At 43.1% G+C, this 14,006-nt stretch overlaps 2 protein-coding genes across 2 annotated transcripts in view; one reads left to right on the forward strand and one right to left on the reverse strand.

The window, feature by feature from the left end:
* Positions 1-7,693: 7,693 nt before the first annotated feature.
* LOC109483055 (transmembrane emp24 domain-containing protein 5-like) lies at positions 7,694-10,543 on the reverse strand. Its single transcript, XM_019786011.1, has 4 exons — positions 10,313-10,543; positions 9,559-9,656; positions 8,808-8,988; positions 7,694-8,071 (listed from the first exon to the last, which is right to left on the reverse strand). The coding sequence occupies exons 1-4, from the start codon at positions 10,496-10,498 to the stop codon at positions 7,853-7,855; spliced, it is 684 nt and encodes a 227-aa protein (XP_019641570.1). The 5' UTR covers positions 10,499-10,543; the 3' UTR covers positions 7,694-7,852.
* A 243-nt stretch (positions 10,544-10,786) lies between these two features.
* The window catches only part of LOC109483144 (SCF E3 ubiquitin ligase complex F-box protein grrA-like), a 3,738-nt gene continuing 518 nt past the window's right edge, over positions 10,787-14,006 (forward strand). The window contains exons 1-4 of the mRNA XM_019786144.1: positions 10,787-10,821; positions 11,321-12,709; positions 13,098-13,240; positions 13,634-13,754. Coding sequence (XP_019641703.1) covers positions 10,798-10,821; positions 11,321-12,709; positions 13,098-13,240; positions 13,634-13,754 — 1,677 coding nt within the window. The 5' untranslated portion in view covers positions 10,787-10,797. The remainder of the gene's footprint in view (positions 10,822-11,320; positions 12,710-13,097; positions 13,241-13,633; positions 13,755-14,006) is intronic.

Raw genomic sequence — 14,006 nt, forward strand, 5'->3', positions numbered from 1 at the left:
ATAACTACCGCATGCGCGCAATGGGAGGCTGTTGTAGCCTATACCAGCAGGCTTCGGCTTTGGCTGGAAGAAGTAGATATATATATAATTGGCCAAATGTACAGATGATATAGGGGAGTTGGTCCGTGCTAAGAGAACAGTTTGCCGCTGCCGCTAAAGAGTACAGCAATTTCGGGAGCGGCTCTTAGCGCGGACAAACTTACCTGGTATATCATCTGTCTATTTGTCCAATTTCTACTCTTTCCAGTCGCTTCCCGATCGCGAAGCCTGATAGAGGCTAAGACTGTACTCCGCCAGAAGCCCATGTTCCTGTGCTCATATTTTGTTCCACACGTTCCACAATAATGCATAAAAGACTGAACATTTCGTCGCCAGGTCTCCGTCAGGGAGATAATGTGGCTAATACAAGATTAGACTCCATCCGGGTGATTTCAAGTGACTCACCAACTTCCAGATATATGTGAATATAGTATAGTATAGCGTAGCTTAGAACGTGCGTGTAGCACGCGTGTAGAGATGTACTAACTCTTAGCAGCTCTATTCAACATTCTGCCAGATATTATAAGTACCAGACATAAACCAATATGTAGACTTTTGATAGACCCATACCATGATACCAGCTAATAATCTTATTATCTGTCATACTTTGTACCTGTTACAATAAACTTTGACTTGACATGACTTGACTTGACTTGACTTGTAAAGAAAGAGGAAAGTAGAATCCTACCTGATCATCAGTCCTGACAGTTGTACGCCTCCCAGACTGTTCCCCTGGCCATGCCCGACCTGGGACAATCTGTCGGCGGCAGAAGTTAGGTGGTGGGGCGGACACATCCTGTAGCGTGCGTAGTCCAGTGGTTAGCGACCCTGCCTCTGGACCAAGAGGTTGAGAGTTCGAATCCCAAATTTTGTCGCTCACCCGACATGCGTGCTACTGGAAAGGGTCGCACTCCCTAGGACGGGACGTTAAACTGTGGTCCACTGTTCATTGTGCTTGTCGAAAAGAGCTAAGGTAATACTGTACACTGCGTCTGTCTTGTCTGTCACGATCAGTTGGAGAGTAGCTCTTCAGTGAGCTAATAACTAGAGCGAGATCACTTTCCTGAAGTCACCCTGTGGAGCGAAGACGTTCAGATATGAATATGAGTAGACTGGCGTCCAACACCACCAACAATGTTCACCCCGATATTCTTCTCAAAGACACGAACGCGCTGTCCCACGAAGTGCGTAGTTGTTCACGTTCACACAGTACACTGCTGTGTCTCTTCTGTTCTCACGTATATAGACATGTATACACAATACCGGGCGCGGAATGTCGCTCCAGGCTGCGCGTCGGTAACCATGACCGTCTCGCCATGACACCTGCGCACTTGGAGACCGTCCGAGCTTTTTAAATAAACCGTGCATGCATACAACATGTCGTCATCACATTGTTACCATGCCCTGTTTTATATTGACAAAGGTTATGTTTTCGTTGGCGTGTGTGAGTGTGTGTGTGTGTGTGTGCGTGAGTGTGTGTGTGTGTGTTTGTGTGTGTGTGTGTGTGTGTGTGTGTGTGTGTGTGCATGTGTGTGAACACGATAACTCCAGAAGATGGATTGTCTTGATATTTAGTAGGGGTGTCAGGGTATGTCTTCATGAGTTGTCGGATTAGAATTTGTCCACTTGGAAACCTGGGAGCTTTTTAAACAAACCGTGCATGCATACGGCATGTCGTCATCACACTGCTACCAAACCCTGTGTCATATATAACCTTTGTCAAGAAGGTAATATGTTTTGGTTGGCGTTCGTGTGTTTGTCTGTCAACAACTTTAGAAGGCTCTAGATGGGCTGTTTTGACATTTGGTAGATGGGTATGGCTTCAGGGTTCAAGGTCTTTGTGAGACCTCGAAACGATCCCATAGTTGGAACACGGGGTCTCTTTCTCTCAATTGGTGGGATAGATAATTCGAGAAAGGGTGCCAAGTATGAACCGGGGAGAGAGCCAGTTGAGGGATAGCCTGGTTACCAAACCTATTATAGCTCCCGAGTCCTACATCCTCTCCGCAAATAGTTTGCGGAGAGGATGTAGGACTCGGGAGCTATAATAGGTTTGGTAACCAGGCTAGTTGAGGGATCAGTGAATTTTCTTTCTCTATTCTAAGCGCTAGCTGGAGTCTGGCACCCAGGCTACCGCTCTGGAGAATATGAGAGAACACGGGAAGGTACCTACATTGTGTGGTCCCCGCCTGGGTGACGCGAAGGGTAGCCCTGTCTTGGTCTTGTTGCTAGCGCTGCACTTCATTCTCGACTTGTTGTGGACCCGGCCTCGGTAGGCGCGTGAGGCAGGCTTGAAAAATTAGACAGGTAAGCCTGCGGGTGTCTCTTAGCACGTCAGTGCTACGGAACACGCACTATGCACACCATGAACACGCACTATGCACACTAGGCGCGCACCTGTTCCCACTGCTGTATACATACCTGACTTCCCGCCCAGTCCTATAATACCCCCTAATACTAGTAGCATGACAAGAATAGTTTAATAGAAAAGATTAGATTAGAATAGCAGTTACCTTGTTCCTATTACCTGTTCACATATTGCATATTAATTTTACTTTTTATCCTGTATGTATACCAACGTTATTAGATTTAAGTAGAGATAGTAGGTTCGATAAGTACCGTACACGTGGAGGTTCCTGTTAGCAAATAGTCTTATACATGTATCACCACATTTTCTTGTCAATGTCTGTATGCAATTAGCCCTCGGGCAGGAATTTGCAATAAACAACTATAAAGTCATCTTGAACCCTTAAGCCAGATCGCTTCAGCGCACTCACGACCTAGGCCGCATGGATGTAAACAGTTCTTTTCTGGTGTTTGCCGAGATTCAAAGGATGAACGTTCAAAAGGAAATGTGGGATAGCAGCAGTTTGATACTGAAATTGGTTGTAGCGTCAATACTCGATCAGAGGGAAGCGAGAGTGGAGAAGTCACTTTCAATCAAAGAATCAATCAATCAATCAATCAATCAATCAATCAATCAATCAATGGGCCATCCATCCATTCATTCATTCATTCATTCATGCTTTCCTTTCCTCTCCTTTATATTTTCTTTCAATCAATCAACCAACCAACCAACCAACCAACCAACCAACCAACCAACCAACCAACCAACCAACCAACCAACCAACCAACCAACCAACCAACCAACCAACCATTCATCCTCGTTACGATACAAACCGTTTCCCGCAGTGGTGGTTGTGACAGTGGACTGAGTTGTAGGCTGAGTTGTACGCTGTGTTGTAGGTTGAGTTGTAGGCCGAATTGTGGTGGTTGTAACAGTACTAGTTGGCTGAGTTGTGGTGTCTGCGCCTGCGCCGCTCCCGTCATCTCTTAAGCTTCCTGAAACGTGACGGTGGAAGTGTCAAACTAGATCCGTGGCGGGTACAAATCTAGTTTCTATCAGGCTATAAGGGAGGCGGCTGGAAAGAGTAGAAATCGGCCAAATAGACGGAGATAACATGCCAGGGGAGTTTGTCCGCTGGGAGACCAACTCCCCTGGCATGTTATCTCTCTATTTGGACGATTTCTACTCTTTCCAGCCGCCTCCCGAAGCCTGGTAGAGGCTAGGTGATACAAACCTTCTCCCGCTGCTGGTTGTAGGATGGCCGGCAATTAAAAGAACGCGTTAAAAATTCTACAAAACGCAGTATCAAAACCCCCTCACGCCCGGAGGCCTGCACAGGAGGCTAGCAGAATACAAAATAATTTGCTTTTAGTTTTAAACTAAAAGCAAATTATATTCAAATACTAATAAACCTAACATGAAAAACTAAGCAAATTATAAAAAGGCAATGCCCAAGAGTTCAAAACCATTACAGAAGATAGTTCTCATACCTGTTTGTGCCGTTGTTGGGACGATACACGCCGAAACAAGTAGAACGACGAGGGCAACAGTCACCGCCTGCGCATGCCCGGGTCTGTACCGCCTCAGACCCGTACCTGAGACTTACAAAGCGGAAACAAGTTGTAAACAATAATAAATAATAATAATAAAAATAATAAACTTGTCCGTAGATGAGTAATGTTAATCTCCAAACAGATCTTTCGGTGGCTACAAAGACAGTATCAAATTGACCGGTCAGTATCAATTTGCCAGGCAGTTACAATTTGCTAACGTGAAAAAGAAAAAGATACCAGGACAAAAAAAGAAGCTAAATCCAGATAAAAACGCCTAAACAACAAGTTAAAAATACTAAAGCGATACCTAATCTCTGCTTGTAGATTAGAGTAATGTGGCAATCATAAGAACAAAAGCTGGTACTTTTGAGACTTGAAATTGAAGATAAAAGAAATCATATTCTACACTCACCACCTCCAAAAACGGAGCCAGCAGCAACGATAACAGAACAACCAGAAAACTGTCCAGACGCAAGTGTGCTAAAGTCTCTGAATTTCTGACATATATCTAATGTAGCGATCACGAGAACAAAAGCTGGTACTTTTGAGACTTAAGATTGTAGATAAAAAATATATTCTACACTCACCACGTCCAACAACGGAGCCAGCAACGCTGAAAACAGGACATCCAGAAACTTGACCGGACGAAAGTGTGTTGAAGTCTCTGTTTTGACACATTTCTGTCCGCGCACAAGTTGACTCGGTCGACATGCCGTGTCTCCAATACAGTAGTCGGCCCCGATCACTGACAACAACCTCCAGTCATTCAAAACAAGAGTACACCGGCATCTTCTCTCCACCACCAGGACTTCTGCATGTAGCTAGAACCTTGCAACTTTGCTGTAAACCAATGATTTAATAGCCAGGAGTGTTACAACCCAGGCTATTGTTTACATTAGAACATTATAGAAAAAAAATCGTGAAGTACATTGACACAACGACGTATCGGTGACGAACACTGTTCGGTGGTGTCTGTCTTGGCCCGCGAATCTTCCCGACTCACTCAAGACAAGAAAGCATCTCGGATGACGTCACGTCCATCCTCGGCCCTCTCCACGCCACTTTTCTCACCTGGAATGTCGTTTATTTTACCCACCTGCGAGGCCCAACATCTAGCTCTGTCCAGGGAGGCCACCAGCCCAATATTTAGCTCTGTCGGACTGAGGGTACTTGTATTCTACGTCAAGGAGAATACGAGAGAAATCCACATCTGTGTGGCTTGGATTTTTCTCACAGGTTTACCGACCGATAGCCTGGTTGCCATCCTCCATATGATACCACTGGCATATTACGGTCAGGATCCTGGATACCATGGTCTGCATTCTACAGTGATAGCCAGTAGAGAGCGACAATAGGGACCCGATGGTAACTACATGGGACGGCAACCAGGCCAGGTTACTCTGGGAACCGAACTACCCGGCCGTTACCTCTAGCTATTTATGGGTGGTAGTGGTACCCAAAATTAGAGACGCCTCACGTAGCTTTTTATTGGATCATTTCAAACACTCCAAGTATGAAATTATTACCCGTGCTAAGAAATAGCTACAAATGTCAGTATCAGACAGATTTCCTCATTCAGAATATTTCTGTTTGCCGCCCTGAAATAGCATTGGGCACCATTAAGATTATCTGTTTGGAGATTAACGTTATCCATGGTAATAGGTTACGTTAGTCGACACATTTTTTTTTATATTCCAACATGTAATCACAAGACGTGGTGACGGGACACTCAAGTTTTTTCAACTCATTTTCAGCTGAATGAAGTGAAGAAAGTCGTCTAAAGTGCCTTTCCCAAGGGCACAAGATTGGTGGCACGTCAGGACTCGAACCCGGGACCTCTTGGTTCCCAGTCGAGCACTCTGCCTCTACGCCACACGACACATTTTCACACACTTACAGTCCGAGCAAACAGATACTATGTCCTAAGCACCTGGCATGGTGGAATGTTCTGTACCATTGCACATAAAAGCCAGCTAAGCTATAGTTGAGCGCCTCTTCTTTCTAATGTATCAAAGAAAGTCCCGACCTGTACAGCTAACGTTCTTATGTTTCAGATACGTTCTAGTTAGCAGGCCTCAAATTCAAAATTAATTTTCTTCCTATTGTCCCAGCACTGTCCCAAAATAAAAATTTTAATTGTCCCGAAGTGAAGATGAACAGTCCCAGCTAGGCGCACTATAATTGCAGAGTAGACAGGAAATTCGGGGGGAATTCTCCGGATCCAAAAGCCAGGACGTGTGCCTGATAAACAAAAGAAGGGCTGACATTATGATGTTGATTATTTTTCTATTGTCCCTGAGTGTATTTTTAGTTGTCCCAGCCTAAATTTTAGTGTTCAGTGGCCACTGGACCACCTTTAATTTTGAGCTCTGAGTTCCGAATGTACGAGAAATGTAGAGAAATATGATAATGTCCAATGATTTATAAATAACCTTGATTGTTCATGGAGGTAAAAAAACAAAAGATATAAAACTATTTTGTACTATGGTCTTTATTATTCTCAAGTTACAAAAAGAGATCCAGATAAAGCTTGTACAATGTAAAAGTTGAAAAACGTCTTCACATTTTCATCGCAGTTTGTTCTGTGCCACGTATCAAGTTACATGCACATCATACTACATGTACTCTCAGTTGTCATCCAAAAACAAATGAATTGAGCATTTTTTGTACATGTGTACTTAGTCCAGGAGCTTTTTTTTCACCCTGTCACTTCATGTTTTTCATGAAAAAATCCAAGAACCAGAAATTAAATTGGTGTGGCCTAACAGCGTATAAAACTTTTAAGCATTTCCTTCTTCTATTTTTTGACACTTCTATGATACTTCAGGAATCAAAAGTTCAAAATTAAACAAAAGTTGCAAGGTCATATCGAGATCAAGTCATACAATACCCTGTCTTCAGGTATGATGTGCACTACTATACTGCATGTGAGGCTTACATATCTGCCATCATTTCCAAACTCTGTCTCAAATATGAACAATATTCTTCACACATCATATACTTCAAAACTAACATCATAGTTCATAAAGAAGACTTTAATTGTCATGCAATGATTCTTCGTGTTTTACTTTTTGCTTTAACGTTTGAAAGCAGCTACAATATTTAATGTAATGTCATCAGCAAAAAGTATTTCGAGCCCTGGTTCTATGTTCAACACTGTGTGCGATACATAATTCCAAAGTAGGTATGCTATAAAAACACAGCTACTGTTCCATTCTGTTTCATTCATAAGGCACCCTTAAACTACAAGCAGATCTATCTCCTCTCACAAAGTCGTACATTGTACCAGTGTTCTAGCCTGCTTGAATTTTTTTCTGTCATCTCAATTTTGTTTGACGTAATATTGAGTGCTGAAGGTATAAAAATTTGATCCTCTGAAATGCTATTTCCAGCCTTTTTAGAAAGAAATCTTGCTGGTAGCTATACTTAATGACATCACATTCTATATCTTGATACGCTGATTTTTATCAAAGATGACGGATTGGACAAAAGTTATGTCTAACATGAGCAGCAAAATTCCATAAGGCCTAGGAAAAAATATTGTGTTTCCTGTTTCAGTCCTGAAAAAATTAGGGTTGGTTGGTAGAGATCATCTTTTTTTTCTTAGACTATGTCAATGTTAGAAAACCAATTGTACAACGTTTTATCACTCCGGTGTCAGATCATGGAGCTAGAAAAGGCTGATCAGCTCGAAAATAATTTATGTCCCTTGCAGGGTTCCACCACCCAAAAAAGTCTAGGGTCAGCAGGTTTTTCTAGGGTCGGTCGGGAAACAGGAAACACAACATTTTTTTTTCTAGGCCTAAAAGATGGGTGCTAGCTAGAACACTGCATTGTACTTGTACATCACTCTCACATGCAATACAAACATGTTTCTTCTACATCAGAATACAAAAAAACAAGCCTTTCCAGCCTATGTTCGAACTTTCTTCTTATCATCGAACAAGTGCCTAACGGTGTAGACTTGTAGAAGAGCGGTGACTATCATGATGATGAGTTGTATGACAGACCAGAAGTTGACTCTCTCAAAGTTATGTTCCTGTGTGCTCCTGTCCTTCGACTCAAACACTCGCAGGACGTTCTGGATCTGTCTGCTTTTGGAGAGGTGCTCCTTCACACGATCCATGGAGTCCTGGAGATAAACAAAACAACAACAGTAAAAGTGATGCTGTAAAAGCAAAAAATTACCATATTTTACCCCCAGAAAAGTAGACTCTGCCGTGACCCACATAACTTTTGTTTTGCATGCAGTGATGCCATCTTGAAAAAGACGTAAACACGCTCTGGCCGTTATTTTTCCTGGCTGAATCGTAGGGAAAGCAAAAACTGGGGCTGTATTTTCACGTATCAAGAACTCAAAACATTAATACACTTCGTGCACATGTTTTGACATAATCTCCAAGCAGATCCTAGGGTGGCAAAAAACAGTATCAAATTGGCCATGCAGTATCCATTAGCCACCCAAGAACCTTCTCTGGCTAATGGATACTGCCTGGCCAATTTGATACTGTCTTTTGCCACCCTAGGATCTGCTTAGAGATTAGTTTTGAGACTTTTTTTCAAAAGCTACAGTAATCTTTGCCTTGTTGAGAGGTGTAGAAATGGCCCCCTAGCAGCCTTTGCAAGAATCCTAAAGGCAGCTGGTCAACAAGGCAGCTACCCTGAACAACTGTAAGAAACAGGAGGAGCCAGTAAAAACCCCTCTGGTCCCGGGCCGGGGTTCGAACCCACGACCTCCCTTGCACCAGAGCTTCATAACCAGATGCTCTAACCGCTCGGCTGAAAGGTCTAGACCCGTGGGCCGGGTCAGTTGGTAGCGCCTATAAACCCCCCAGTGTTACACTAGAACCCACTGAATAAAAAATTACCTTCATATCTTCCAGTTTGATATCCAGCTCTTCCTCCGGACTGACAAAGTCCATCCAGTCATCATCCTCGTTCTCTGTGTCAGCGTCCAGCAGAACGTCAAAAAAGATCATCTTCTCTGAGATTCTGCTGAAGGTGTTGTCGAAACAGAACATGTAGTCCCCATCCTCCTTAGCATCAATACTGGGGAGAGAAGAAGTACAACTTCAGTACATGGAGTAACATACAAATACATGGAGCAACATACAAATACATGGAGTAACATACAAATACATGGAGTAACATACAAATAACTGCTTATTAGTGAACCCTTTTAATAATTCTCAAATATTCTATTCATGTGAATCATATTTTCATTCATATGGAGTACTTTCTTCTGACCAGCAGTCGGTAACTTTGATACTTTTTTGTCTTCAGGCAATGTTGATGTTCTGATAAAAATGCACTGATTACCCTACAGTAAACATATGTACAGTTCACGGTATATGCCACAAACAGGATGTCCTGATAAAAGGTCCAGAACCTGTACTAGTAGATGAGTCAGTTGGTAGCACTCTCACTGTTACACTTTCTTTCTACAGTGGACGGAAATAGCCTGGTTACCAAACCTATTATTATATAATAGCTCCTAAGTCCTACATCATCTCTGCAAATGCAGGACTCAGGAGCTATAATACTACATGTAATAGGTTTGGTAACCAGGCTAGGATGGAAATCCTAACTAGTACTATTCCTGGTGAAGAATCTGCTCACCTGTGAATTCCCTCTGACTTCCGCAGTTCTGTCACAAGAGGAACCCCCTTTGGTGACCTCAGCACAAAGGTCACATCCAGGTCACCTCCATCAATTACCTGCAAATTAACAATTATTTATGAAATAAAGACTAAACGTTCCTTCCAACACTGTCCAGAATGAATTGGGACTCACTCCAAATTTTTGGCTGACTGCTTCAACCTCTTGGAACATGACGTAAGAGACACGTGACCATAGTAGCGGATCATACGTGCCAGATCTTATGTTTTATGAAACCAGGTGAAATTATTTTCGAAAATGATGTGAAATTCCAAACATACTAGTACCTGAATGCAAATTTTATGTAACAAGTATAAAGTATCAGGTGCTAGGTGAAAATATATATATATATGAAATACGTGTCTTAACACTCCAAAATCCCAATGGATATTAGGGTGGTGGCTGGCCATGGGTATCTGAAAAATTCTAATTATTCACCAGACAGGGGCCTTACTAACTGTACGCGGTGTCAAGGTATCAAGTACAGAGGGACCACCCCCCTCCCCCTTTGGCAAATAGCAAGTTGTCATCTTCAAACAATTTAATTATTCAACATTTGCATGCCTCCCCTAGATTAGAGTACAAGTACATCCACGACTGTACAAAATGTTCAGGATGACAAAATTACTACCGTTCTTATAACAAAAAGGAAGTGACGGAACTGTGATTTTAATAAATTATTATCACAACATGATCATAAGGTTACGGAACATACCTGGTATTCAACTTCAAAATTCGTCTCTTTCTTGACTTCTTGATAGAAGCATTCCCTCTGTCCCGGTGGTAAAGTAAAGGTGTAGTCATAATCGGTCGAAGAGACGACGCCAGGTAGTAGAAAAACGAAGAGAAGGAGAAGGAAGTGGCCCAGACGACATGCCCTGTTCTTCCAAGGTTCCGCCATGTTGTTCTGTCAACTGTGACCAAAAGTCACGCTACAAAAGCGAACTCTAGCGGATTCAGGCTGAAGTACAGCGACATTTCTACCTTTTTTAATGCTAAATACTGTCTTTATTTGCAATAAAGAAAACAACTTACCTTTTCTTTTTCGCTTATCAACGTGTTGAATAACAAAAAAAACTTTTATTCCCTTTCAAAAAGGCATATCATGACGACTTTCCAGAGACAGACTAACAGCGCCTCCCGGCGTCCATTGTTGGAACTGCAGGCTACGTCACGAGAACACCTTGTTACAAAACAAAGATGGCGGCTGTCCTGCCGGTTGAGGTATGTTTTTCTTGGTTTTCCTGCGTCATTTGTAATGCCTGGGCTGTCAGAATCAAACTAATACCTGAATAGAATTGTTAAATGATTAATAGTGTTCTTTGAGTGTTAGTGTCACGATCCCTAGTGAAGAGGATATTTGTAAAACGGTTGTTACAAAAAGTAAAGTTTACCTGTGTGTTGACCTCGAAAACTCAGGAGGGCAAAGTACAGTACAACATATAACTATGACTAAGCTAGATTTTTAACCTCCTTGCCATGAGTTAGTAATTAACCAACAAAATTTACGTCAAGAAAAATTTATGGAGGTACTGTTTTTGGTCTGTCTGTGTGTGTGTGTGTTACACTTACAGTGTGTGTGTGTCTGTATATTTGTGGTCAACATAACTTCAGAACTCCAAGGAGCCAGAAATTATGGATTGGTGGTTGGCATCGGGGAGAATTCAGGAAGCTTAGGATTGAAATCTGACATCTCTATTTTGTCTTCTTGCCCATTTTGTAGGTGATCGCCCACGTCATGCGGTTCCTGAGTGTTGGGGACAGGAAGGCGGCAGCTCTGGTAAACAGACAATGGTATGAGGCATCTCTCGACCCTGCTTTACAAACGAACACCGTCTTCCACCTCCTCACCCCCTTCACCACCGGGTCAACCGTCCAGAGCTTTGGACTGAGAAAAAGTCCCCATCTCATCTTAAATGACATGGACGGTTCGTCGAAATCGAAGGAGGTCGTCCAGAAAGCTTGCCAACACCTTGGGCAGCATCTACAGAGCCTTTCCTTGAAGGGGTCGGATATAACGGAAGCAACGTTCATGGTCATCGTTCCTCACTGCTGCAATCTACGAAAACTGGACCTCAGTTCCTGCAACAGTCTGTTCCTGTCTGGAAACTTGCTCCGGAAAGCGGAAGATTTGAAATCGGCGGAAAAATCGTTGGTGAATGTCCGGGAGCTAAACTTGGCGTCGCTACGACACCTCTCGGATTGCGTGTTCAACAGACTTGTCGGGGTGATGCCGAACGTTGAGAAACTGTCGTTGTCTGGATGCACTGTCTCGTACGAGTTCAACCCGTACGCCAAAGGGTCGCAAACGCGAGCGTCGACCTCCGTCCTCACCTTCATTAACATCAAAGCATTCCTAGAACAGCAAGGGAAGAAACTGGCGAGCTTGGATTTGAGCAAAACCGCACTTCCGGGCAGTTCACTTCGAGAGCTAGCCACGGTACCCGGGCTCGCGATACGGGAACTGAACATCGCGGGAAACAGGGACCTAACCGACGATGACATCTTACGCTTAGTGAAGCGGCAGACGAGTTTGACTTCTCTGAATGTTTCCATGTGTGGGGAGCTCACATCTGAGACTGTGCTGCACATTCAGACATACGTTCCACAAATGCAGTATCTGAACTTTTCTAAGTGCAGACGTATGCGAGACAGCGCCGCTTCCAAACTGTACACCCTGCCGGGTCTGCGATACATCAACTTTGCAGAATGCCCACAGATTTCCTCCAAAGCGCTCATCGCCGGCCTATCTTCGAAACCCATGCCGTACCTCACGTCTGTCTGTCTCGCCCACTGTACGCTCGTACGCGATGAGTTTGTCGAAGCTCTCGGCAAGTCCGTGCCGCATCTCCAAGAGCTTGATTTAACCTCATGCCTTGCGATAACAGATCGTAGCGTGCACGCCATTGCCGCGTTCTTACCGGAACTGAAACGGCTAAGTCTAGCGTGGTGCAAGAATGTCACGGACTATGGAATTCTTGGTCTGGAGAAGCCTGAGGAGGTAGGTGATGAGGGGCGTCTGTGTGAGTTGACTGGCGGGAGGTTTTCTCGCAACTTTGGCACCATTGGCTTCTTCAGCCCTCCCTCTGCTGCTGAGGTGTCTGTGTGTAAGGTAACTTGTAGTTTCGTTCTCTTTCATTTTCATTTGATTTTCATTTTCTTTCAGTTTCTAAATTTTCAGATCTTCTTTTATTAATATGCCTGAGTGCAAAGCTAGAGTGTAGTGTGCCTAATACCTGTGCCAGGGACCTGTGCTTAAAAGCTCTTCTCATGTCCAGAACCAGACTGTCTGTCACCATGGTAACTTGTGTTAAGTTACATCATGTTGCAATTTTATAGCAGGAAGGATTTAGACTCCTGTCTGACCATATATATGAATGTGTTTGAATAAGAATTAACGCGCGCATATAACAGAGCACACCATTATGTGAACATAAACATTATGCAGTTGCTTTGCAAATGTTACCTTTCTAGTTTACTTTATTTCTTTATTATATCAGATAACCCAGGAAGAAGCCCTGGCCGTGTTAGCCCAGCAGGATGCTGGGATGCCGTCTGGGCTGCAGCGCCTGGCAGGTCTGCGTGTGCTGGACCTCAGCACCTGCCAGCAGCTGAGCGACCTCGGAATCACCTGCGCTATCAGGTGACTACACAACCTCCAGAATTCTTATATGTACTCTTACTATGTCCTATAAGTATACTAGTGATAGAAGTAGGTAATTATGTTCACAGAAGGAAAACATTTTTTTTGCTATGTTTCCTCTTTTTGCTCTGTTTCTTCTTCTTCTCCAACCCATTAAGGTCAACGACCTGAACCAAACTGTCTGTTACCATGGTAACTAGTGCTGGGTTACATCATGTTGCAATTCTATAGCAGGGGGGATTTAGACTCCTCTTACCATATATATGACAGTTAAATGTTTTACTCCAGTAAGAATTAACAGAGCAGACCATATGCGAAGGTAAACATAATGCATCTGCTTTGCAAATGTTACCTTTCTATATAGCTAGTTGATAATGTTTTCTCTCCCTACAGGTTCAGGGAGCTGGTGTGCTTGAGACTGAACATGTGCACAGGGCTGACTGATCGCAGTCTGGTTTCCATAGCAACCAATGTGCCTAGCCTGGAGGAGCTGTCCATCAGCCAATGTCACCAGGTAATGTTATAGAAACTAAGGCCTAGGAAAATTAATGTTGTGTTCTAGTGACTTAGTACTGGTTGAATATAACAACAAATAAAGTTTAAAATTCTTGTGTTTTCTAATAAACAGGGAATACATGGTTTATAATGTTACTCTCTACAGCAGTAACATTATACTGTCTATAGAAATGGAGATCTGTACAACTATTGCTCAAAATAATTTGACAGATGTTGTAGTATATATATATATATATATATATATATATAT

Source organism: Branchiostoma belcheri, unplaced genomic scaffold (genome assembly GCF_001625305.1).
Source record: "Branchiostoma belcheri isolate BF01 breed outbred unplaced genomic scaffold, Haploidv18h27 scaffold62, whole genome shotgun sequence".
Lineage (NCBI taxonomy): Eukaryota > Metazoa > Chordata > Leptocardii > Amphioxiformes > Branchiostomatidae > Branchiostoma > Branchiostoma belcheri.

Excerpts from the sequence above, each read along its gene's own strand:
- LOC109483055 (XM_019786011.1), bottom strand. The coding sequence starts at position 10,498 with ATGGCGGAACCTTGGAAGAACAGGGCATGTCGTCTGGGCCACTTCCTT. Across the intron at positions 9,657-10,312 it reads ATTTTGAAGTTGAATACCAG|GTAATTGATGGAGGTGACCT; the intron begins GTATGTTCCGTA and ends GTTAATTTGCAG. Across the intron at positions 8,989-9,558 it reads AAGTCAGAGGGAATTCACAG|TATTGATGCTAAGGAGGATG; the intron begins GTGAGCAGATTC and ends TTCTCTCCCCAG.